At 40.8% G+C, this 26,415-nt stretch overlaps 1 protein-coding gene across 1 annotated transcript in view; it reads right to left on the bottom strand.

Moving 5' to 3' along the window:
• Positions 1-255: 255 nt before the first annotated feature.
• The window catches only part of LOC137338850 (PH domain leucine-rich repeat-containing protein phosphatase 1-like), a 183,709-nt gene continuing 157,549 nt past the window's right edge, over positions 256-26,415 (bottom strand). Inside the window, exons 9-17 of the mRNA XM_068001849.1 lie at positions 25,751-25,846; positions 20,530-20,685; positions 17,383-17,583; positions 15,221-15,383; positions 13,176-13,306; positions 12,047-12,163; positions 11,042-11,236; positions 7,505-7,733; positions 256-2,303 (exon numbers count right to left, since the gene is read on the bottom strand). Coding sequence (XP_067857950.1) covers positions 1,149-2,303; positions 7,505-7,733; positions 11,042-11,236; positions 12,047-12,163; positions 13,176-13,306; positions 15,221-15,383; positions 17,383-17,583; positions 20,530-20,685; positions 25,751-25,846 — 2,443 coding nt within the window. The 3' untranslated portion in view covers positions 256-1,148. The remainder of the gene's footprint in view (positions 2,304-7,504; positions 7,734-11,041; positions 11,237-12,046; positions 12,164-13,175; positions 13,307-15,220; positions 15,384-17,382; positions 17,584-20,529; positions 20,686-25,750; positions 25,847-26,415) is intronic.

Consider the following 26,415-nt stretch of genomic DNA (forward strand, 5'->3'; position numbering starts at 1 on the left):
TAGATACAGAATAAAGCTCTCTCTGCAATCAATGTTTAACAATGCACCATAGCAAGGCTTGGAAGATTCATTTCATACCTAACCTTCAATTTCCCACACCAACCATCATTGTAGCATGTGCTGAATTACAAGCAGTTTTGAACCATCCACCTTTACCTGCTAGCAGCTAAGTTGGGACTGCTAACCCAGTCTCCCATTTATGACAGGTAACAGTCTCAAATGGGTTTTACTTCTCATTGCAATCAACCATACAGGTTTATTTAAATTGTAGATTTATTTTAAACAAAAATGTATTAACATATCTGTTCACGAGTCCTTTGTATATAATTTTTTTTCCTTGTAACAACATCGGTACAATTGTGCTGGTGAGCAGCAGAAGAAATGGAAGAGCAGATATTCAAGTGTGAAAACTAGCCAGCTGACAAAAAACAAAGGGGATCCTTAAAAGAAAAACCATGGCCAGGTAGTAATCACACCGACATCCAGTCACTCATTACCTTCTTAAAGTTGCAATGCGGGGAAATTTAAAAAAGCCCCTTTTCTTTATTCTTTTCCAGATACAGGACTGCAGGTGGAACATTGTGTTTATGCATCACTATACAACATTTAAACTATTTACAAATAATTTGTGAATCAGCTGTTCTCTCAGAGAAGATTAGTAAATCTCAGTGACTATGTCACATTAACGAGTTTGCAACTCCTAGGAGTTAGTCTTTAAAGTCTACAAATTTCTATGACTTTCGCTTTAAAAAGCCATGATTTTAGAAATACCATATTTATAGCATTAACTAGAATCAATCATTCATAATACTTATGCTTTTCTGTTTTTAAAACAAATGCTCAATAGTTTAAGAAAAATGACTGCTCGCAAAATACTAAATGTGTCCTCATCTTGTACAAATGATATGCTATAGGAAAACTGATGTTAATCTGTTATTTGTATCTCAATTGGTTAATCAATAACAACAGAAGTAGAGATGATTTAAAAAATGGCTGCACATCAGTGTGTGTAATTGACAAGGGGAGGGGAGGTAAGGGTTTAGAAAGTGGGACAAAATCTCTTGAAATCGGAACAGTCTCAATTTAAAAGTACAGCTCCTTGAGCGAGTAAGGCTCAAGTTCATTAAAAGTAATTGTTTTCCTCCTGGTCATAGAGGTGTATCGTAGCAGTCTGGAAGCTGGTCCAGTTGATACTGGCGTTGCTGTTGCTCCTGGTGTTGTTTCATTATCTCCTTCACTTCTTCCTCCAGTTCCGGGGGAATTATGAATTGATCGTCTGGGTCAGGCTGAGCAGGGGCAGCAAAGTAACCGCCACTCTTTTTCATTGGAGCATCAGCTGCCACCTCAATCAAGTTGTGGCTCTTCTCCGAGGGTGCAACAGAACCATTTCCGCGCCTCCTACCAATAGTCCCTGTCGTGGAGTATTCAAACTTGTTCTTCTCATTTCCTAGCCAGTCATTTTCACCGCGAACTTTAAGGAGGAGCATTTTTTCAGAGTTTTCATCTTCGTTTGCGCTGATAACTATTCCTTCGTCACATGCTTCAGAAGTTGAATGCAAAGACATTTTTTCCTTCACCTGAATGCAGTGAATGTCAACCTCAACTTCCACTCTGCTGCCATTGGAAAATACACCCTCAATGGGCTCTTCGTCTTCGCTGTCCAGTCCGTTGTCTGAAAACGCACTGGAGAAAGTGGCGCTTGAGAGCTGTCGCTGGAACGAGTTTGTCAGGCATACTGGGTGCAGCATACAACGCTGCTCGCCATGGAAGAGGGGGCCTCCGTCGTTCATCGTGACCTGGGGAGGCTCATCGGAGGCCGTCGAACCCACTTCGCTGCTCATCTCAGAGGTGGAGATTTCACTGCTGATCTCGGAGGCAACACCGCTGCTGGAAGATGGCATCCCCAAGGTATCTACTGGTCTGTCCTTTATAACCACGTTTACTGATGGAGGGAAAATGCCCGGGCTTGGAGGTGGTACGCCATTCATGTCGCAACAGCAGAAGCAGTCCTCGCTAACGTTCAGCTGGACAACCACTGCGCTGATGCTTTCATTGCACCCGTAGCTTTGGGCCAGACTACAGAGCTTCTTGGCAGCAGCCAGGGCATCAGGCACATTTCTCACACATTCCACAGCTTCCACATAGGAGATGCTGTCCCAGAGACCCTTACTGCCCAGAATGAAGAACTCGTCTTGTGGTGTGAGGGTAACAGATTGAACATGAGGCCGAGGCACAACATATGGATGGAGGAACGTGTAGCCCAAAATCCTTGTAGAATCAGTCACCCCATTGACTTTATTGTCCTGTAATAAAAAGATAAAAATTTTAATTTCAGAGCAAGAATGTAAATGGCAGATAAAACAGGTGTAGAAATTACACAGATTGACATTAATAAAATTAAGTATTTTGCAGCAGCCACGACAAAAACACAAAAAAAACACAGCTAAATCATAACTGCAGTTGTTTATCTCCTAAATTTGGACACAAATGAATATTTGGGAAATTATCAGCAAAAATACATTGAAAAATCGGACTGTTTAAAAAGGAGAATTTCCAAATCAAATAATTTTTTTGGTGAATTATGTTTCTTTGGACGGGGGCAGCGGGGAATAAAGAGGTCGGTGCCGCATAGTGGATTACCGACTATAGATGTGGCTGATAATCCAGCGTTCACCTCCATTCGTCAATCTTCTCATGAAAACAAGAGTATGCCAAAGTAATGCCTAAACAGGAGGTGGAAGTCTCACAACTGGAACCTTTAGGCCATCTCATACAGATTGTTCTAGAAAGATACCCTACGGATTACGTTCAAGGAATCCTCTGCATGCTAACCTAATCAGAGGCCACAGCACAAAGTCAATGTGTTGTCTAACCTACAATTTGTTAACCTAGGAAAACAAAAAGATAATTAACTAATACAGGCAAACATTTAAAAAAATCCTTTTCTGCTTCCCTGTAGCACTTTGACCAACAGGAGAAAGATAACTGTTTTAAATGCCTCCCCAAAAGAAGAACAGTTTAAATATAAGTTGCCCCCAGAACTTGACTCAACCTGAAGCTGATTCAGTTTCTGACATCATTAAAAATCAATCTGGGGTGATCACAACAGGTACATACACTCTACCAGATGAGATAAACTCCAATTGGAAAACCAGGAGAAAGAATTCCTTGCACCCACTTGAACTAGGTATCTCGGAGTCACTGTTTCAGGTGGAGGGACAGGATGCAGAGGTTTTTTGTTGCTGTACCATCTCCTGCTGTCCACCCTGCCAGCCACCATCTCCACTGCAAGGATGCTGCTTCTGAAGGCATGGAAAGACAACGGCTTGCTCTGCTCAGCTACTGTCTTCAAAAGGCATTCGATAAGGTGCCACATAAAAGGTTGAGACGCAAGATAAGGGCTCATGGGGTTGGGGGTAATATATTAGCATGTATTGAGGATTGGTTAACGGACGGAAATCAGAGAGTATGGATAAACGGGTCATTTTCAGGTTGGCAGGCGGTAACTAGTGGGGTGCCTCAAGGATCGGTGCTTGGGCCTCAGCTATTTACAATCTATATTAATGACTTGGATGAAGGGACCAAGTGAAATGTATCCAAATTTGTTGTTGATACAAAGCTAGGTGGGAAACTAAGCTGCGAGGGGGACACAAAGTGTTTGCAAAGGGATATAGACAGGTTAAGTGAGTGGGCAAGAAAGTAGCAGATGGAATATAGTGTGGGGAAATGTGAGGTTATTCGCTTTGGTAGAAAGAATAGAAAAACAGAATATTTTTTAAAAGATAAGAAACTATTAAATGACATTGGTGTTCAGAGAGATCTGGGTGTCCTCGTACAAGAAACACAAAAAGTTAGCATACAGGTACAGCAAGCAATGAGGAAGACAAATGGCATGTTGGCCTTTATTGCAAGATGTTGGAGTACAAGAGAAAGGAAGTCTTACTACAATTGTAAGGGGCTTTGGTGAGACCTGGAGTACTGCATACAGTTTTGGTCTCCTTATCTAAGGAAGGATATACTTGCCTTGGAGGCGGTGCAACGAAGGTTCACTAGATTTATTCCTGGGATGAGAGAATTGGCCCACGAAGAGAGATTGAGTAGAATCGGCCTATCCTCTATGGAGTTTAGACGAATGAGAGGTGAAACATGTAAGATTCTGAGGGGTCTTGACAGGGTAGATGCTGAGAGGTTGTTTCCCCTGGCTGGAGTGTCTAGAACTAGGGGGCATAGTCTCAGGATACGGGGTCGGCCATTTAAAACTGAGATGAGGAGGAATTTCTTTACTCAGAGGGTTGTGAATCTTTGGAATTCTCTACCCCAGAGGGCTGTGGATGCCCAGTCATTGAGTATATTCAAGGCTGAGATAGAAAGATTTTTGGACTAGGGGGAATCAAGGGAAATGGGGATTGGGCCAGAAAGTGGAGTTGAGGTCGAAGATCAGCCATGATCTTATTGAATGGCAGTGCAGGCTCAGGAGGCCATATGGCCTACTCCTGCTCCTATTTCTTATGTTCTTACTCCTCGAGATAGAAACTGAGGTGCTTGGACTCGCCATGATAGAAATGCATTCAGGAGAATTGGAGCTGAACGTGATCAGCTCATTTCTGGTAAAAGGACACATCAACAGCCAGGAAGGATCCCTAACACTCTATACGAATTCTGAAGCCAGGTGCGCAGGGCTGAGATCATTCGGGGCAAACCTGATCAAGGGAAGTCTGAGAAAACCAAGGTTGAAGATGGTGTTGGTAGAACAGCACATACTGAAACTATATAATATTGAGACACTTGACAGTCTTCCCCCTTTGCACATCCAGGTACTAAAAAGTGAGACTGAGGGAAGTACAGGTGGAAGTTGTGGAGGCTCTGGTCACAATCTTTCAATCCTCCTTAGATATGGGAGAGGTGCCAGAGGACTGCAAATGTTACACCCCTGTTCAAAAAAAGGGGAGAGGGATAAACCTGACAATTACAGGCCAGTCACCCTAATGTCAGTAGTGGGGAAACTTGTAGAGACAATAATCCGGGACAAAATTAATTTGCACTTGGAAAAGTATGGGCTAATAAATGAAAGTCAGCACGGATTTGTTGAAGGAAAATAGTGTTTGACTAACTTGATCGAGTTCTTTGATGAAGTAATGGAGAGGGTTGATGAGGGTACTGTGGCTGATGTGTATATGGACTTTCAAAAGACCTTTGATAAAGTACCTCATAATAGACTTGTTAGCAAAATTAAAGCCCATGGGATTAAAGGGTACAATGGCAGCACGGATACAAAATTAGCTAAGGGACAGAAAGCAGAGAGTAGTGGTGAATGGTTGTTTTTCAGACTGGAGGGAAGTATACAGTGTTGTTCCCCCTGGTTCAGTATTCGGACCACTGCTCTTTCTCATATATATTAATGACCTGGACTTGGGTATAGAGGGTATAATTTCAAAGTTTGCAGATGACACGAAACTCAAATGTAGTAAACAATGTGGAGGATCGTAACAGATTTCAGGAGGACAGACAGACTGATGAAATGGGCGGACACGTGGTATTTGAAATTTAACACAGAAAAGTGTTAAGTGATGCATTTTGGTAGAAAGAATGAGGAGAGGCAATATAAACTAAATGGTACAATTTTAAAGGGAATACAGGAACAGAGACCTGGGGCTGTATGTAAACAAATCTTTGAAGGTGGCAAGACAAGTTGGGAAGGCCATTGAAAAAGCATATGGGATCCTTGGCTTTATTAATAGAGGCATAGAGTACAAAAGCAAGGAAGTTATGCTAAGCCTTTATAAAACACTGGTTAGGCCTCAGCTGGAGTATTGTGTTCAATTCTGGGCATCACACTTTAGGAAGGCTGTTAAGGCCTTAGAGAGGGTGCAGAGGAGATTTACTAGAATGGTACCAGGGATGAGGGACTTCAGTTCTATGGAGAGACTGGAGAAGCTGGGGTTGTTCTCCTTCGAGCAGAGAACGTTAAGGGGAGATTTGATAGAGGTGTTCAAAATCATGAACGGTTTTCACAAGGATTAAATAAGGAGAAACTGTTTCCAGTGGCAGAGGGGTCAGTAACCAAAAGGACCAGAGGAAACAGTTTTTGTTTATAAACGCAGCGAGTTGTAATGATCTGGAATGCACTGCCTGAGAGGGTGTTGGAAGCAGATTCAATAATGACTTTCAAAAGGGAATTGGATAAATACTTGAAGGGAAAAAATTTACAAGACTCTGGGGAAAGAGCAGAGGAATGGGACTAATTAGACAGCTCTTTCAAAGAGCCAGCACAGGCACGATGAGCCAAATGGCCTCCTTCTTTGCTGTACCATACTATGATACTATACTATGTTACGATGATAAAATTCCTAAACAGAAACTAATAAAACTTTCTCTGTGCTGGAGACAACAGATCTAACCACCAAAAGGAGGAAGAGACTGAAGTCTGATGCAGGACAGGGCTAGAAGGTTGTCACACAGCAGAAAAAGAGACAGTTGTCCCAGGTAATTTTTCCCTTGTGGGATGGTGGCAGTTCCTATTTGACTGTGTAAGGTGAACAAATGAGGAAGAATCCAGGTTTAAAAAAAGAAATGAAAGAACTGTAATCCAGTCCACCACACTATCCATGGCATCAAGCCAGTGTTTATTTTGAAATCAATTCCAAACATTTTTCCCCTGGTTTTTCAAATATAATTTAACATGCCCACATTCCTCACGAGGACAATTTTAAAAACAATTACTTAATTATATCAAAGTATAAAATCAATTCACTATTCCTGCCATTTCCAAATGGGATTAGAGGAAATAGCTCCAATAGGAGGGCTATGAAAAGCACATGCTTTTCTTCTGCATCAAGTAATTTTATATGATTCTATATGTACTTCTCTCTGGATCAGCTGAAGTGAGGGATATGATATTCAGTCTACGTTGTCTCTCATTAGATCGCCACTGCACAGAAATCTGAGCCAGGCTGCGGCTGAGTAGATATGTACAGCCACAGCTGCTCAACCTTAGAGAGTAGTGAGAATAGTAATTAGTTTGTTTTCTAATTTAACGTGATTAAAAAGAAACAGAATTTATTTGTTAATTTCAAATATTAGCAATTCCACCACTCACACTGCCAATTAAGACCCATCACTCCTTTAACACTAGAGAGATACAAGTCGCCCTTCATTCATTGAACAAGAGAATACTTTTATCACATCAAGGTGCAAAAATAGTTTTCGTAACATCATTGTTTCCATGAATAATTTTAGAGTTTATAAATTGGCCTCTTGAAAGCTGCTACGTTGTGCAGAGAACCAGCAGATCCTGCCATATATAAAAGCATATTCTGCCAGACTAATTAAAAACCTAGTCAGATGAAAGTTAATTACAAACTACAAAATGTATCCATATTAAGAATATAATCTGGAAGTAATTGTAAACTACTGATCGGTTGTGAACAGTTTGCAGTAATTTGGACATTTGGAAAACTGCCCATGATGTAATTTAGTTTCATATAGCTGATACTGGATATTTTACCTCGGTGACAATAGCTTTGTGCTGTTTAACCCTCTCCAATTCTTCCTCACAGCGGACAGTGTACAGCTTTGAGAGAGGCAATGGTTTGCCATCTCTGCACAGGATGGCTTGACACTTTCCAACATTGGCTGCAGTCAGCGTGAAACAACCACTGGGATCCATAGGATCATGTTTTATGTGGCAAAGCACTGCAGAGCCACCCAGCTTCTGTCCGGCAGTTCCAAGTTTCCTAAAAAAAATAAAATAATAAAATCATTATCAGAACAACTGGACTGAGTTGTAGAGGTGTCAAATAGCTAAGAGGTAAAAGTTTTCAAAAAATTAGCGTGAAAGACCCCATGCGTCATAAGCATATTGGGTGATACATGTTTTCTTACACAAGAAATGCAATGTTACCATAAGCTGTGGAATAACCAACCACTTAAAGAATTAACTATGGAGATTGGTAGAGAAATTGTATTCCAGTGTATAAAGAATGCACTTATGATTTTGCTTTAAATAGCACACAGCAGAAATCTTCACCCAATATACATCGACAGGTAAGGAAGAACTAAATTGGTTACGAATCCTAGATACAATTAACTTGAAACATCTTCTGTGGTGAATTGTGTAGAATTATTAGGTTTCAAAATGTACGGTACTGAGAATTTCAATAAACACACAAATAAAATTGTGAACACAATAATTCTGTTTTCCGCGTGAGAGAAATAGCTGGAGTTCTTGTCAATGTTAAATTTGTAATTTAAGCAAACAATATAATTTTTCAGTTATGAACCACAACTTATGTCTCTATAAATCTACAATAACGACATTGCGATTGTAATCCTGCTGTTTGAACATCATTGTACATGAACAATATAAAATACACTGGCTGCCAATGCTGGTACTGACACCTGCTGAGGGCACAAATACAAACTCAGAACTAAATTAACCCTTCCAATAAAGTTCATAGTGCATAATTATACATACTCAGAGTGAATTTAAGACTGTAATCTAATCGAGGGATTCAAATTACTATTACAACAAAAATCCTTGAGCTTCGCTCTCATGGTTTATGCCATTTGAAACCCTTGATTAGATTACTTCCTTGTAATTACTTCCAGCCAAAAACTACTCTCTGCAAACCTCTTATAGAAATCCTTCTCAGCAAAAGATGTTTCTATCCCTGTGCTCTATCTTTAAACTTTCCTCCATTCTGCAGAGCTACATAGATTATGTTCAGGATTGATGACACGTGTTTGAAATTTAAATACAGAACTTGATAAATATCCCTACATTTGCTTGTTTCTTTATTACAGTATAATACTGGTCTCGAACAGATACACGGTATTTCCCTTTGAGGACAGATCAGTGTGTGGAGGTGAAAATACACACAGTTTTCAGAACAGCAAAGAGGAACTGAAAAATGTGTTTGATCCCCAGGGTGTGCTGAATTAGCTGATTTCAGCCAGTGGCAGCAGGGGCATTACAACTGGCCTTAGCACCCGAGCAAGGGGCGGGGGGGGGGAAATGAATCCACCAGATAGTGACCCCTGCTGGAAAGCATCGTTAAGATTCGGGTCAGGTGTAATGCCCGCAATAGTCAAACAGCTTCCCTATACTCAATATGTTGGCTGGCATGTGAAGAATGGCCATTTGGGTGAGGAACTGGAGGTCTGCAGGTACCTGTGGAACTGTATCCCATTAGGAGCCAGCATAGTCAGGAAAGAGGGGAGAATATTTGGTTCAAAACAAAAAGGGAAGCAAAGGACGTCTGCTTTATTAGTCATATTCTAACCAATTTTTATTTTAGCAGGCAAACGCTACTACACAAGATCAAATAATTGTACATTCAACTCCAGATCACCTGTAATTACCAGTGAGTGCCCATGTGCACAGTATAGCACTCAAAACTTGGGTAGAGAACTAAAGGACAAACTCAAAGGTCAAGTTTGTCAAACCTTCCAGTCAACACACAATTTGGTACAACTATACCTAGAAGGTGCATTGTTACGGCCGGAGTAAAAGATCCAAAGGTTTTAAGCTAGAATATTAAAAATAGTCAAGAGTGCTGTTAACTAACCAGGAGCCTTATTTGCTTAAGGCAGAAAAGACACTGAGACAACTGCCAGGAACACACACAGTCATTGTCTTTGGTTTCCATGACAACCGAGCAGCAAGTGTTCAGTGCTACCAGTCGAGTACACATGCTTACTTTCTTGAGTGCGTAATTAAATGTTTTCATTTTTCCTCTTTAATTTTAAGCAAAGGAATGAAGTGAGTGCCTGAGAGCTGATGAAAGCACTTGAGGGGGGTGGAGGAAGGAAGAGGGGAAAAAAGATTCCTGTTGTTCGCTATTTATAGCAAAATTATTCTTTATACACCACGTCCTTTATGGAGAACAGCGGAAATCTTTCCCATTGTTTGGGTGGCACTGAAGCACAGCATACTGCAGTACAAATGCATATTGCCAAAGAATGCAACTTCATGAGTTTGCACCTGCAATCAGCTGTGGATGTCAGCTGTGTCTGTGTGAAGAAGGACCAAGTGTAAGTCAGCTGCCTTCCCACAGTGAAGAGGTGGAGAAAATAAACTCCATTCCCAAATGTCATTTCCAAGCTGCTCTGATGCATCTCCTAGCAGACAGATTCAGTAATTGCCTAAGAATGATCACCTGCTCATCCTCTCCACCAAGTGCAAAGTGTGAGAAGGTCCAATTGAAAATAATTTGTGTCGAAGTTGGACTTTGCATCCTACCCTTTTTCATATTACCTTCCATGCAAGGATATGAGTCATACACAACAACATGCATCTTGCTGGTACATGTCAAATTCTTGTCTCTCAAGGACGAGGTTATGTCAACAAATGGACAAGAATAGCACCTTCATTTTGTTGACTCAGTTCAGCTTTCGAAGTTATTTTCTCCAAAGACAAGTGGGTGATCTTCCAGGCATCGGCCAGTACCCCAATAGAATTATCTGTCAGGATAAGACTTCCTCTGATTGCCCTCCTCCTTGTGGGGAAGCACTTGCCCCCACTCATTTCCTCCCTATCATGGCCTGTTTGGGGCCATGGACTCTGCATGGATGATTACAGGTGAAAATGAATTATACGACTCCATGCACTGAGGCATTGTACTATTTCTGTGTTGTCATCATGAATATAAATCAACCATTTCAAAAAAATTAAGTGAGGAACACTGAATGTTAAGCCATTCAAGCTTCCAAACTAATCTCTTTAGCAAGAAACACTTGCTCAATTAACACTAGTCAAAATAAATTGAAAATCTGTTTCAGTTTTACATTTTCCCTGATCTAAAAAAAATAAATACAATTGATTATAGGCACAGGCAAACAGAATATGCTTGAATGCAGCACGACATCACATCATCAAGATCCCCTCAGCTGAGTTGAGCTGAGCCAGCTTAATTGGACAACTGATACCAGGCAGTCAACTAAATTTCTCTATTCAAATAAGATGGTATTAAATTGTAACATTATAGCTATCCAGGAACAACACCACATCATCGTGTAACAGATTCCCAATGAAATTACTAACCTCTGCATGACTAGGAAAGTATTAGTCATGTATTCCTCATCGCTCTTCGATTTCTGCAGCTCCTCTGCCAAAACGTCGCTCATGGTGCACTGCAGGAGGTAGGGCACTTCTACATTCCGATCACCATCAAATACTCCATACAGAGCCTCTCTGTTATCACAAAAGTTATTCACCGACAAGGCAGCCACACACAACCTGTGTTTGAAGTAAATAAAATCAGATTACCATTACTTTTCTCCACAATCTTTTCCTTTAAAAAAAAAATTTCCTATTTTTCTGGTTGGTTTATCTAGATTTCAAGCAAGTGTTCCAAATCTCTTCTCAATTAAATTTACATAGCATAGCTTTACAATAGCTGCACCATCTCAAAATATTTACTCAGGTCATCTTTAAAAAGTTTAAGGAACGGTTGAATTGCGAGCAATAAACTTGTTTTGAAGTCTTTGGAAAAGACCAAGTACTGCTCTACATCCTTCAGAATAAATCTTCCAATTATTCAAAGACAGCCTGACAGTCTAAAAATGATAACTACATTAGTTTTAACTAAGGGAATACAGTTTGTTTAGGAACTGCCAAGGTCACTAAAAATCTATTATACAGCTTGAATAACCTTGAATATTCATTTTCTGAGGCTGTTCTCATTTCTGTCATTCTCCTTTTCAATTCTTCTGTAAACTTGCTTCAGTGGAGGATAAAGAAGTCTTTGAATTTGCAAAGATCCATTAAGACACTAGCTCTTTACTTCTGAAGACACAAGAATCTTATATAGATGTAATGTGTCAGTTACTTTCTGCATCCTAGCAACTGCACTAACAAAGGAAAGAATCTTCTGCAAAGAGCAGACCAGATCACAACAGTCAAACCTAGCTTCCAGTATTGGTTTCTTCTGTAATTTGCAAACTTCTTTTTACTGATTTTCACATGAGAGCCTCCCAGACCAGATGAAGAATGTGCTTCACATAGCACCAATTCCTTTTTTCTGCAACCATCATAACATAAGCATACCTGTTTTTCACTCCAGAGGCTTCTGTATATCCGTGACTCCACACAGCCGGTGCACCAGGAGCTTCACCGACTGTAAAAGATGTAGAGGACTGATCTATCTTGAAGCAACGGATGTTACTGGGATAAATATGGATGGTGGGGGAGGGGAGAGAAAAAACAAATCAATTAGACCATTTTATATGTTTAAGAAGATACTTGTGCAGTATATATATATATATATAAAATTATTTTAACAAGCATTTCATACTATTTGGTATTTTTAAAAAATCCGTGTGAAAGCTCCAGGTGAGAAGTGGAAGCATTTTATGAGCACGATTCTAAAAGAGGTTTCTTAATAAGCACAATGATGACAACGTTAATATAGAAATTCTACAGAACCTGGGGCACAAACATCAAATCATCCGAACTGTTCTACTTTATTCCATATGGATTATCGATAGTTCACAGTATGCAATGTTTTCTAGGGCTTCCATTTTATAAGAGGTCATCTCCCAATCATTAATTTACAGTTTGCAAGAGAGTTGCAAAAATAAATGCTTTTCAGCTGACATCAAGCAGTTCAATTAGCCAGTCAGCTTTATTGATCTGTAGATTAGTGTGCAAGTGCTTTGCTTTCCAATTGTTTATACCATATCTGAAGTTTCTTTTGTAGCAGTGACACTCACAATTTTGTACAGATATTTTTAAAAAATAAAGCTTATTTCTCAGGTGAATTTTTAAAAATATAATTTTATTTTTTAATAAACTATGATGGCATCTCTTGCTCCATTTCGATACTGCAAAAGAAATTCAGTGTTTAAAAGGGTCATTTTTAAAAAAAAAACAAGAACCTAGTTATCTACTAATTGAATGAAGTTCTGTCTATGCAGATCTATAAAGTTAATTAGTTCACCTTCAATGCACCCTGCACGGGCAAGCATATGATATATTATATATATGTATTCTTCAGTCAAACATTCTGTCCTGGGAAAATACATTCTTCTCTCATGCTTCGGTGAGAATAAGTAATTTAAACACTCAGTAAAACCCTAAAGTTCAAAGACAACATTCGCCGCAGGCCACAGAAAGCTGCACAGGAGAACAAGACTGATTGCTGACACAATATTAAATGGGAATGGTGATTGCTTACTTCAGCAGCTCCAGAGTTTTGTGATCCAGGACTAGCCTGGGGTTTCCAGTCAGGTCTAGTTCCTGCAGTTTCAGCGGCAGATTTTCAGGCAATGTGATCTCGCTCAGCTCATTACAGCTCAGGTCAACGCACTGCAGAAAGAAGTAAACAGGCAATGAATTGGGCTGGAATCCAGTTCACCAACCTCCTGCTTCCCATACATACTGAGTTATGCAAGATTCTGTTAGCTACTGCCTAGGCAAGAATCCAGGAGATTTATGAATTGTACTCTTGCACAAATTGAATGCAGCTAAGCTTTCTTTCCCTCTTCGTTTTCTTCCCATTGTACAGATGGGGCAACAATTTTAATTCTGGTTGAACAGACTGGTAAAATGGCATCTATCACAAAAAAATGGGAGAGCAGAGAACAGCACATTTCTGAGTTAAAGCTCTTAATTGTACATGCCAATCCCCTCAGTGGAACTAACTGGTTTTGACCTAGTTTCTGAGGATTGTCTTACCACGACACTTGTATAGAAAATTTCTACTACTGCTGCAGCTACAAAGTCCTGATCCCATGATTTAGAGAATGGAAGCCAGAAGTATGATTCCGTTTGTGGAATTAGACAAGAAGTCTTGTAAAGTTAAAATAAAGAAATCACACACATTTAAAAAAAATACTGTTACAAAGAAATTCATAATGAACTTGACCTTTCATGTAATTCTCCCAAGCGACAAACTTCTTTTGTTTAAAAAGGATATCCGATTCAAATGAAACATGGACTTCTTAATGGTTTTCCTGGCAGCTATTAAAGAATGATGTTCTTATAACAGCTAGTTTTACTTCATTTGAAATATGCAAATCTCTGTGTCTAATCCAGTGAGTTGACTTACATCAGCATCAACTACAGTTATTATTGCTGGATGCAGCGATTAGAGTTACAGAGATATAAAAAGTGAGGGCTGCTATGAAATTAAGAATATCTAACTCCGTTCAGATTCTTTTTACTGTTAGAAGTGCAGTATTTCAAAAACTCATTTAAGCAAGCTTGCTCAGATAAAACTCACCATCTCTTGTTGTAATGGAGGTTAAGAACTTATTTTTAGATCTATACTTCTTAACTAGCTAGTCAGTAGTCAATTTATTATACTGAGACCCCACAACATAATCTGGGCTCAATATTTCCAATCTGTGCTGGCAGATTGAATTGAACTGCCCAAATTATATTCTAAATGTAGCAGAAGTTAGTACTTTTTCTATGCATGTACACACCTGGGAAAGAATAGTTTTTTTTGTTTTCCGGTCTAAATTGAAACAGCAAATGACAAAAAAACCAGAAAAGCAGTGCATGCCACAGGATTAGGTAGTTCCCTGGAGTCTGGGGAAGGAGAGAAATTTAGGCCCAGGAAAGTTGCTATGGCAATGAGTTCAAATACCATTGGTTACCACTTAAAAATTAGGAAGTTTGGATTAAGAAAAGTCAGGCCGAAATTTTTCACTCAGGGGTAATGGAGTTATTTACTAGAGAAGGTCACTAATGAAGACATAAGAAATAGCAGCAGGAGGAGGCCATATGACCCCTCGAGCCTGCTCCACCATTCAATAAGATCATGGCTGTGACAGTATGCACAGGCTCAATATACAATTGGATGTGTTTCTGGAGAGAGAAAGGATTGAAGGATATGATGAGAAGGAGGCTAAAGTTGGGTTGAGTCAATGAAAAGGGATAGGCTGTTAAGGCTTAATAACCTTTTCCCATTCCTAAAACTTCTCATATTTTATCTTCTAGTCATATTATACTGACATGAACCAGAGTAAGCACCTCTGAACTCACACAACAATAATGAACATATAAATCATCCAAAATAATTTTGGATATCAGCTTTTCTCTGACCTCTAAAAACACAGAATAACCCATGGTGTTAGGTATACTCGCCCTAAAAGTAATGAAACATCTGCTTTCCAGTTAACAGATGGTATTTAAATCAATATTTTCATTGCTACTTTAGTTATAATGACATTTTTTTGCTCTGCAGATAATGGGGGTTGGAGGATATTTTCTTACCTTGATTTCTGACAGCTGCATCACTTCCGGGAAAACTTCAATACAGTTGGAATGTGCAATAACAGTGTGCATCCGCCTGCAATTCATAATTGTGGTTGGAATGGTTTTCAGTTTGTTCCCACTTAGATCAATTTCTTCCAATTCTTCAAGTTTTGCCATTTTACTGCAAAAAATATATATTTTTTTTAAAAAGGTGAGAAATATTTATATAAACTTCATCTCTCATATTGAGAGGAAAAGCAAGTGTCTTACAATTAGCAGTCCGCTCCCTTACCTGAAAGAAGGCCATTATCAGAAACACTGCTCCCATATCAGTGATCAAATGGTTATAACCTGTGTGAATAAAACTCGCTCAGGGCAGGTCCATGGAACCAAGTGTAGGAGCTGTTCATCTCCAAGGGGCGAGGGGATAATTCCTACTCACCCTTCTGTAATTTCTGACCCAAACCCACATCTAGACAAATTGTTATGGTGTAACAAGTAACCACTGCAAGGAAGTCTGCTAGCACATGACTGGGACAGTGAAAAAAGACACAATTTCATCAGCTGTACGGTTTAAATTAACCTGTTGATGTCCAGAAGTTTATCTTTGAAACACTAATCAGATTTGTTATATTAATATAGAGTTGCTGTTTATTCAGCCGGTAGGTGATAAACAGTTGTGTGCAGAGTAAATGGCATTCACATCAACAAAACACTTACAGTCCACCTATCCATTATTTCTAGCATCACTCAGTGATTTTCTTTCATAAGCCATTATGTGAGGCATAATGTCAAACTACCCTCTTGTTTACTTCAGTCAGTCATTGTGTTCAAGTGAAATTCATTGTAGTGTATAAGCAGCCACACGGTGCAACAATATTTTACCAACATAGAAACATAGAAAATAGGAGCAAGAATAGGCCATTCGGCCCTTCGGGCCTGCTGAACCATTCAAAATGGTCATGGCTGATCGTCTAACTCACTACCCTGTTCCCGCTTTTTCCCCATATCCCTTGATCCCTTTAGCATTAAGAAATATATCCACCTCCTTCTTGAATACATCTAATGACTTGGCCTCCACTGCCTTCTGTGGTAGAGAATTCCACAAGTTCACCACCCTCCGAGTGAAGAAATTTCTCCTCATCTCAGTTCTAAATGGCATACCCCATATCCTGAGACTGTGACCCCTGGTTCTGGACTCCCCAGCCATCGGGAACATCCTCCCTGCATCTAGTCTGTCTAGTCCTGTTAGAATTTTATATGTTTCAATGAGATCACCTCTCATTCTTCTAAACTCTAGTGAATATAGGCCCAGTCGACCCAATCTCTCCTCATACGTCAGTCCTGCCATCCCAGGAATCAGTCTGGTAAACCTTCGTTGCACTCCCTCCATGGCAAGGACATTCTTCCTCAGATAAGGAGACCAAAACAATACTCCAGATGTGGTCTCACCAAGGCCCTGTACAACTGCAGTAAGACATCCCTGTTCCTGTACTCAAATCCTCTTGCAATGAAGGCCAACATACCATTCACCTTCCTAACTGCTTGCTGTGCCTGAATGCTCACTTTCAGCGACTGGTGTACAAGGACACCCAGATCTTGTTGCACCTCCCCTTTTCCCAATCTATCACCATTCAGATAATAATCTGTCCTTCTGTTTTTACAACCAAAGTGGATAATCTCACATTTATCCACGTTATACTGCATCTGCCATGTTCTTGCCCACTCACCCAACTTGTCTAAATCACATTGGAGCCTCTTTGCATCTTCCTCACAGCTCACATTCAACCCCAGCTTTGTGTCGTCTGCAAACTTGGAAATGTTACATTCCATTCCCTCATCCAAATCATTGATATATATTGTGAATAGCTGGGGCCCAAGCACTGATCCCTGCGGTACCCCACTAGTCACTGCCTGCCACTCAGAAAAAGACCCGTTTATTCCTATTCTCTGTTTCCTGTCTGTCAAGCAATTCTCAATCCATGCCAGTATATTCCCCCCAATCCTATGTGCTTTAATTTTGCACACTAACCTCTTGTGTGGGACCTTATCAAAAGCCTTCTGATGTGTCCGTGAAACAACTACAGCTTTCTCCAACACAACACTCAAAGATAGAATCGTACAGAGAAGGGTTTTCTGTATTTGTGTTGTTTGATATGGGCATGGCTGAGAAATCTCACCTGGCTGGAAAGCTCTGGAGTCGGTTGTAAGCGAGATGCAGGACCTTAAGACAAGTGTGACCTGTAAGCAATGGCACACATTTATCTGTGAGATAATTATTTGTTAGGTACAGCTCCTGTAACACGCTGTGGCTTTCCTCGGACAGGCAGGAGGGAGGAAGTATCTCCAGTTTATTTGCTGAAGCATTGAGACACCGCAAACTGTTAGAAAGAAAGAAAACGTTTGCAGTTAATCATCAAATGTTAAATATTTAATAATTTTGTAAAATTATATCTTTTAACCAACACTTAGACAATCTTAAAATATAAAGAATATGTAGCAGCAGGTCGCTGAACGTGTAAATATTGAACAGTCAACTGACTGTCTTAATTGCGACACTGACCACCTATTTACAACACAAAGGTAACGATGAATATCAGCATTTTTTGTTATGGCCTTTTAGAATAATTTTTGGATACTCATTTCTCTACAGTTGAAATAGTAGTGGACAATATTAGTATCTTGTTATGTATTCAGTAATACAAGGTCTTAAATATTCAGGACTTGGGCTTAGTTTCACATTTTCATTTGGATTTGCACAAGAACTTAATGCACAACGACTTTTATTAAAGAATTAACTCCCAATATTCCCTTTATATACTGGGTACAGATGCACATTGAGCAGGGTGGTAACGGTGACTGTCATTTTTCAATTCATCCTGTGAATCACTCACAGACAGCCAAGCATGTACACATGCATCTCAGTAGCATAGCTCAGCGATTTGTTTTGACTCCCATGGCTTTTATATAGGGCCTTTAATGTGTTAAACACCCCAAGGCACATGATCAAGGAGGAAGAAAACGGAAAGTGAGTATTAGTAATAGAATCATGGGAAGTGACTAATGGCATGGTCATCTACCTTATGGCGCTTTGTGGGGCCTTGCATCTGAGGAGACTTTTGAAAGTTGGGAGAGAAGTAGTAACACAGAGGGGTTTAGAGAGCCTGAGTTCCAGTAAAAAGGGTCAAAACTGATGAAGGCAAAAGTCAAAGTTCTTTGGTTCTCAGGAGAGGCGCTTGTTGGATCTTGGAAAAGGGTAAATTGGGGCATTAACCTCTTGAGGAAAATAAAGGTGGTACTCTCAGAGTTTGGGTGTACCCACTCTTTCTAACTATCGCTTATAGCTTAACAGCGGACTAGATTTCACTTCATGTTTAGAGGGTACAAAGTAGATTCACTAGGAAGCTGCCTGGTGCAACTGCGAGCATAGCTTGTAGTCTTTCCTGCATCTGCTTGATGTGGGTATTTGAGGTAAAATTCACATCTTTACTCAGTTTCATGAAAAAGTAGACATAATTACACTTACGGTTAATAATCTTAAATGATCTATTCATAATTCTCTCTGGGTATCACTGCTAAGGCAGTCTGGTTTGGTGTCAACAGTCTCACTGGGGCCAAACACCACTTTTCAACTCATATCTACTTTTTTTGCTAAAGTTAGCTGAAGCAGGAATTTGATTTCTCGAGTATCTGAGATGGGTAATGTTCTACTTCCTCAGCCCTAACTCTTCATGTATGGAGGCCGAGGAGGTGGAGGCGGAGGCGATGGCGATGATGATGATGATAGAGGAACAGGGGTAGGCCATTCAGCCCCTCGAGCCTGTTCCGCCATTTAATTAGATCATGGCTAATCTGTACCTCAAATCCATTTACCTGCCTTTACTCTATGTCCCTTGATACCTTTACCCAACAAAAATCTCTCGATCGGTCTTGAAAATTTCCATTGACTCAGCATCCATAGCCTTTTGGGGAGCACATTCCAGATTTCCACTACCCTTTGTGTGAAAAAGTGCTTCCTGATTTCATTCCTAGATGGCCTAGCTCTAATTTTAAGATTATGCCATCTTGTTCTGGATTCCCCCACCAGAAGAAATAGTTTATCTGTATCGACTGTATCAAATCCCTTAATCATTTTAAATACCTCGATGAGATCACCCCTCAACTTTCTAAACACAAGGGAATACAAGCCATTTATACAACTGATCCTCATAATTTAGTCCTTTAAGCCCTGGTATAATTCTGGTAAATCTGCGCTGTACCCCTTGTAAGGCCAATATATCTTTCCTGAGGTTCAGTGGCCAAAACTGAACGCAGTGCTCCAGGTGGGGTCTGACCAAGGCTCTGTATAACTGAATTTTGCACTTTTGAATTCCAATCCCCTTGAGATGAAGGCCAACATTCCATTAGCCTTTTTGATTAAATTTTGTACTTGTGCACTCGTCACCTTTAATGCTTTCTGTACAAGGACATCTAAATCCCTTTGCTCCTCCACAGCTTGTAGTCTCTCACCATTAAGAAAATATTCTGATTTGTCTTTCTCAGATCCAAAGTGGATGACCTCACACTTCCCCACATTGACCTCCACCGGTCACTTTTGCCCACTCACTTAATCTATCTGTGTCCCTTCGTAACTTCCTGCTTCCATCCACGCAACTTACTCTGCCTCCAAACTTAGTGTCATCTGAAAACTTGGATATACAACTCTCTATTCCTTCATCCAAGGAGGAGAAAGAACTACTTGCATTTATATAGCGCCTTTCATATCTTCTGGACATCCCAAAGCACTTCACAGCCAATTAAGTACTTTTGAAATTTTAATCCCTGTTGTAATGTATGCAAAGGCAGCAGCCAATTTGTGCACTGCAAGGTCCCACAAACAGCAATGAGATTAATAACCAGATAATCTGATTTTAGTGTTTGCTGAAGAATACGTTAGCCAGGATATTGGGAGAACTTCCGTGTTCTTTGAATAGTGCCATGGGATCTGCTATGTCCACCTGAGCAGACAGATGGGAGCCACAGTTCAACGTCTCATCCAAAAGATGGCACCTTTGACAGTACAGTACTCTGTGTGCACCGCACTAAAGGTTATGTGTGCTCAAGTCTCGAGTCGGGCTTGAACCCACGACCTTCTGAATCGGAGGCAAGAATGCTACCACTGCACCAAAACTGATGCTCAAAAACACTTCAGGATTCATTTAGAGTAGCTTATGATCGTGGTTTCATTATTGCTAAACGGACTAGTCAGTTATCGTGGATACCAGCATCCTGAAAATTGTCAGTTGCAATAAAGTACAATAACAATGTGATAGTTTAGTATTTATTACCTGTTAGCTTTCAGGAAAAGGTTTGAGGGCAACTCTGTTAGGTGGTTGTGCTGGATGTCAAGAACTTCTGCTTGTGTCCGCTCAAGTCGTTCTGGAAGTCTCCGGAGCTGGTTGTGACCTGCCAGCAGTTTGCGTAAACTACCACTGCAGAACAACCTGATGAAGGAAACACACAACATTGAGTTCAAGGAGTCAAGGAAATACACAAACTATAGGTACAGCCAACCCAACATTTGCAATAGACAGTGAATGTCAACATAAGAACATAAATAGGAGCAGGAGTAGGCCATACAGCCCCTCGAGCCTGCTCCACCATTCAATCAGATCATGGCTGATCTTCGACCTCAACTCCACTTTCCTGCCTGATTCGCTCATCCCTTGATTCTCCCACAGTCCAAAATCTATCTATCTCAGTCTTGAATATACTCAACGATTGAGTAGCCACAGCCCTCAGAGGTAGAGAATTCTAAAGATTCGCAACCCTCTGAATGAAGAAATTTTTCCTCATCTTGGTCCTAAATGGCCGACCCCTTATCCTGAGACTATGACCCCTAGTTCTAGACTCTGCAGCCAGGGGAAACAGCCTCTCAGCATCTACCCTGTCAAGCCCTCCAAGAATTTTATGCATTTCAATGAGATCACCTCTCATTCTTCTAAACTCCAGAGAGTATAGGCCCATTTTACTCAATCTCTCCTCATAGGACAACCCTCTTATCCCAGGAATCAATCTAGTGAACCTTCGTTGCACCGCCTCTAAGGCAAGTATATCCTTCCTTAGATAAGGAGACCAAAACTGTACACTCTACTCCAGGTGTGGTCTCACCAGAGCACTATAATTGCAGCAAGACCTACTTATACTCCAACCCCCTTGCAATAAAAGCTAACATACTATTTGCCTTCCTAATTGTTTGGTGTACCTGCATGTTAACTTTCTGTGATTCGTGTACAAGGACACCCAAATCCCTCTGACTACCAACATTTCTTAGCCTCTCACCTTTTAAAAAATATTCTGCTTTTCTATTCTTCCTACCAAAGTGGATAACTTCACATTTCCCCACATTATACTCCATCTGCCACCTCACGCCCACTCACTTAACCTGTCTATATCCCTTTGCAGCCTCTGTGTCCTCACAGCTTACTTTCCCACCTAGCTTTGTATCATTAGCAAACTTGGATACATTACACTCGGTCCTTTCATCGAAGTCATTAATATATATTGTAAACAGCTGAGGCCCAAGCACCAATCCTTGCGGCACCCCACTAGTTACAGCCTGCCAACCTGAAAATGACCCATTTATTCCTACTCTCTGTTTTCTGTCCGTTAGCATTATCCATTGTAATATATTACTCCCAATCCCACGAGCCCTAATCTTGGGTAACAACCTTTTATGTGGCACCTTATCAAATGCCTTTTGAAAATCCAAATATATTACATGCACTGACTCCCCCTTATCCACCCTGCTAGTTACACCCTCACAAAACTCTGATAGATTTGTCAAACGTGATTTCCCCTTCATAAAACTGTGCTGACTCTGCCTAATCATATTATGATTTTCTAAGTGCCCTATTATTACCTTTGATCAATTACATCTGCAATAATACAATTACTGAATTAGCACTATTTTGTTAAGTGAGCAGCAAATACAAAGGTCACTAAAAGGAATTGCAAATAATATTTTATACAATAGTGCATAAACACAGTTTTTCTGGATTTTCTATACCCTGTCCTGGCAAAAATGTTCAAAACCATCTCTAAGAAAATTAGAGTGCCCCCCTTTGAGCAACCTCATTGATTAGTGTTATGAACTTTCAAATCTTTATGAGTCCTTTGAGCAAACTAATTGCCCTATAGTGATCTTAAGACTGTTGAGTGTCATTTTCTAGTAACCTCACTGATTACAGCTGATCATGCAACCAGCCAGATTGTTTGTTGTATTTATTGACAGGACTCGAGGCCAATGCCAGTAAAGGCATGCCTACTGGGGGTGGCACTTGGCAGCTTTTGGTTAGGTCCCTGATAGCCACGATTGTTTCTGTGGTAACCACTGCATATTGTTTTTTTGTTTGGCACAGTGATTGGCCAGTGGGATCAATATGACTGAAAAAATCTCATGTCACTGATCTGTGCTAACGACTGTTCATTGATCTCTAGAACCTTTGGACTGTAACAATCAATAATATCACAATTACAAACTAACCACACAGCAGTTTCAACTTTTTAGGGCAACAAAAAAGGAATTCCTATCAAAAATGTATTACTGGGGGCCATAAACAGAATATAAATTGGGAGGGGAACGTTCAATATTTTCTTCGCATTGGTGTTTCAACATGCTGCTTTACTGTACCACCGTTTATAAAATAAATACCACATCAAATTTGCAGCGAAAAGATACGAAAAGGCTTTTCAAGGTGAAGTTTCCATTAAAAAATCCATAATCTAGTAAAACAAATTATTTTCTATTGCAGTTTTCCTACACTGCAAGAAGTTTAAATAGTAGGATAAAATATACGTTGCTATGCCACAATTGAGCATAGAAATTAAGCATCTAAAGAGTTAATCCTAAATACATGGAAGTGGTTTCAGTGAAAGTTGGTCATGTTTCATGCCTACAGAAAGCTCATTATCCCCTTTATAAAAATTGAAGATTGCAGTGCATCTGCCACCTGGTTCCCACTGTGGTGATCATATTGTTAAATCTCTTGGATAACCTCTGCCCTTTCGACCATTCTCAGATTGCAAACATCACTCCTTGAGGTCTCCTGCATTTGTCTGACTGTCCAGTCAGATTAGAACTTCCCTAACCATGAGCTAGTCAGTGGAATTTAATAGCAGAGCACCAGGTCAATGTCATTAAGCATGCTGATTAATTAGTGACACATACCCTCTATGTAACTAAATGGAATAAAAATACAGCATGAAATTGAGGCTCTGCCTTCTCTGATCCTTCCTCTCCTCCCTAAACTCCCAGCTCTTTGCTCTGCCCTATTCCCAACTGAACTCCCAAATCCCCATATTTTGCAGTTTCTCCCCATCTTGCAAAAATGCTGTTATTACCTACCCACCTCAAAAAACCCACCCTCAAACCTGTCTCTTCTCCAATTCGCACTCTCGTCAATGTTCCTATTTTTCTCACCAAAACTTTAACTCTGCATCCATCTGACCAAAAGTCACAAACAATATCTTGTGCAACTGTAATCATGGCTGGTTGTCTTTCTTTATCCTCCTTGATCTCTCAGTTACTTGAAACACTGTTCACCACTCCATCCTCCTGCAAGGTTTCTTCTAGACAGTTCATCTCCATCGCCCTACTCTCTTGGTTCCACTTATACCTGTCACAACGAAGACATAACATCCCATCCAATGGTTCTGCCTTGTATGCCCACTCAGTCACCTCCAGTGTACCCCAAGGCACCATCGTTGGTCCCCTCCTCTATCATTTTTTCAACTTATACATGTACGCCATCGGAGACCTTACTTTACCCCTCTGCCTCCTCCAAAGGTTATTACTTACATGGACTGCCTGATATTGCTCATGGATGTCTACAAATTTCCTCCAGCTTTAATACCCACAAAACATCAGCCACCTTCTTTGGTTCCCGCCAACACCTATGTGTCCCTGGCCTTGACTTCATGAACTTGTCCAGCAGTCAGCTCACGCCAAGAGGTGCAGAAACGTAGAAACATAGAAAATAGGAGCAGGAGTAGGCCATTCGGCCCTTCGAGCCTACTCCGCCATTCAATATGATCATGGCTGATCCTCTATCTCAATACCATATTCCTGCTCTCTCCCCCTACCCCTTGATGCCTTCTGTGTCTAGAAATCTATCTATCTCCTTGTTAAATATATTCAGTGACCAGGCCTCCACAGCCTTCTGTGGTAGAGAATTCCACAGGTTCACCACCCTCTGAGGGAAGAAATTTCTCCTCATTACAGTCCTAAATGTCCTACCCCGTATCCTGAGACTGTGACCCCTCGTTCTAGACCCCCACCCCCCCCCAGCCAGGGGAAACATCCTCCCTGCATCCAGTCTGTCTAGCCCTGACAGAATTTTATACGTTTCAATGAGATCCCCTCTCATTCTTCTAAACTCGAGTGAATACAGGCCGAGTTGACCCAACCTCTCCTCATAAGACAGTCTTGCCATCCCAGGAATCAGTCTGGTGAACCTTCACTGCACTCCCTCTATGGCAAGTATATCCTTTCTTAGGTAAGGAGATCAAAACTGCACACAATACTCCAGGTGTGCTCTCACCAAGGCCCTGTATAACTGCAGTAAGACATACTTGTTCCTGTACTCAAATCATCTTGCAATGAAGGCCAACATACCATTTGCCTTCCTAACTGCTTGTTGCACCTGCACATTTGCTTTCAGTGACTGTTGTACAAGGACACCCAGGTCTCTGGCTTTCTGTTTTTCCTTCCAAAGTGGATAACTTCACATTTATCCACATTATACTGCATCTGCCATGTATTTGCCCACTCAACTTGTCTAAATCGCCTTGAAGCCTCTTTGCACCCTCCTCACAACTCATAATCCCACCTAATTTTGTATTGTCAGCAAACTTGGAAATATTACATTTGGTCCCAACATTGATCCCAAGCTGCGATTCTTTCCCGCATCTTTTCCATTACCAAGACCACTTTTCTTCCACCTTTGTAACATCAACTGTCTGCGCCAATACCTCTCTCCATTACTGCTGAAACTCTAATCCACGCTTTTATCATCGATAATGAATGAACTTTAATTTAAATATGCCTTTCATGTCCTTAGGAAGTCCCAAAGTGCTTTACAACCAATGGATTACTCTTGAAGTGCAAATTCATTCAACATGGCATAAATAACTTGGCCCAAACATAAAATGCCATCCCAACTTTTTTTAAAATGCGCAGTATGCAGAAAGTAGTTAGTCCACTGCCACATTTCATCCAGATAGCAGCACATTTCAGCGGTCAAATCACTGTGCATTATATATTGTGTGTTTCATGTTTTTGGTTTATTGACAACTGATCAAATGGTTCGATGGGCTGCTGCAGAAGAATTAATAAATGCCTGTGTTGTTTTTTTTAAAATCAGTAGTTTACAGAAATCCTAATCCAAGCATAACATTTATTGACTAGCCAGTGATAGGGTCTTAAGGACTCATCTATATATTGTATAGTATTAAGTTGTTCTTGCTGAATTTTCCCTTTGCAGTTGCCATACAAGAATTAATACTTACTTTGCAGGTAGCTCACAGATCTGATTGTGGCTAATATCCAAGACCTCCAGCTTTCTACCTTCACACACCCATTCAGGTAAGCTATCCAGACCATTTCTGCGTAAACAAAGCAATGCAAATACAGTAAGAAGCAAATACTTAAAAACTGACTGTAACACATTCAATAATGCCTCACTTGTAACTGCTGTATTATTTTTAGCTGGTGCTCCAGTTTCCTTTGAAAGTCTGAGGGCTCAGTTTTGAAATGGTGGCGGGATGGGGGAGGGGGTGAAGGTGCGTGCGGCAAACCCGAAGAAAACTTACCTTTCCCGACGCGATCACAATGTAATTGGTGGTGATTAAAGTTGTTTCCGGGTTTTGCACTCGGCAGCTAGCCTGATTGACAGGCTGGCTGCCGACGGGAGCTGCGCCAAGGTTGGGGGGGGGGGGGGGGGGGGGGAAAGAGAGACGTCATCTGGCATTGGAATGGAGAGTGGAGGGCGATGAAGATTGGGGGGGGGGGGGGGGGGGGAGAGGGGGAGGTCAGAAAATCGGGGGTGGGAGAGGTCAGGGGGGGGGCGAAGAACGTCGGAAGGGGGGGGGGGGGATGACGGACCGGGGGGGGGGGGGCGACGGACCAGGCGAGGGAGGGACGACGGACCGGGGGTGGGGAGAGAAGAAGAGAG

The sequence above is a fragment of the Heptranchias perlo genome, chromosome 2 (genome assembly GCF_035084215.1).
Source record: "Heptranchias perlo isolate sHepPer1 chromosome 2, sHepPer1.hap1, whole genome shotgun sequence".
Taxonomy (NCBI): domain Eukaryota; kingdom Metazoa; phylum Chordata; class Chondrichthyes; order Hexanchiformes; family Hexanchidae; genus Heptranchias; species Heptranchias perlo.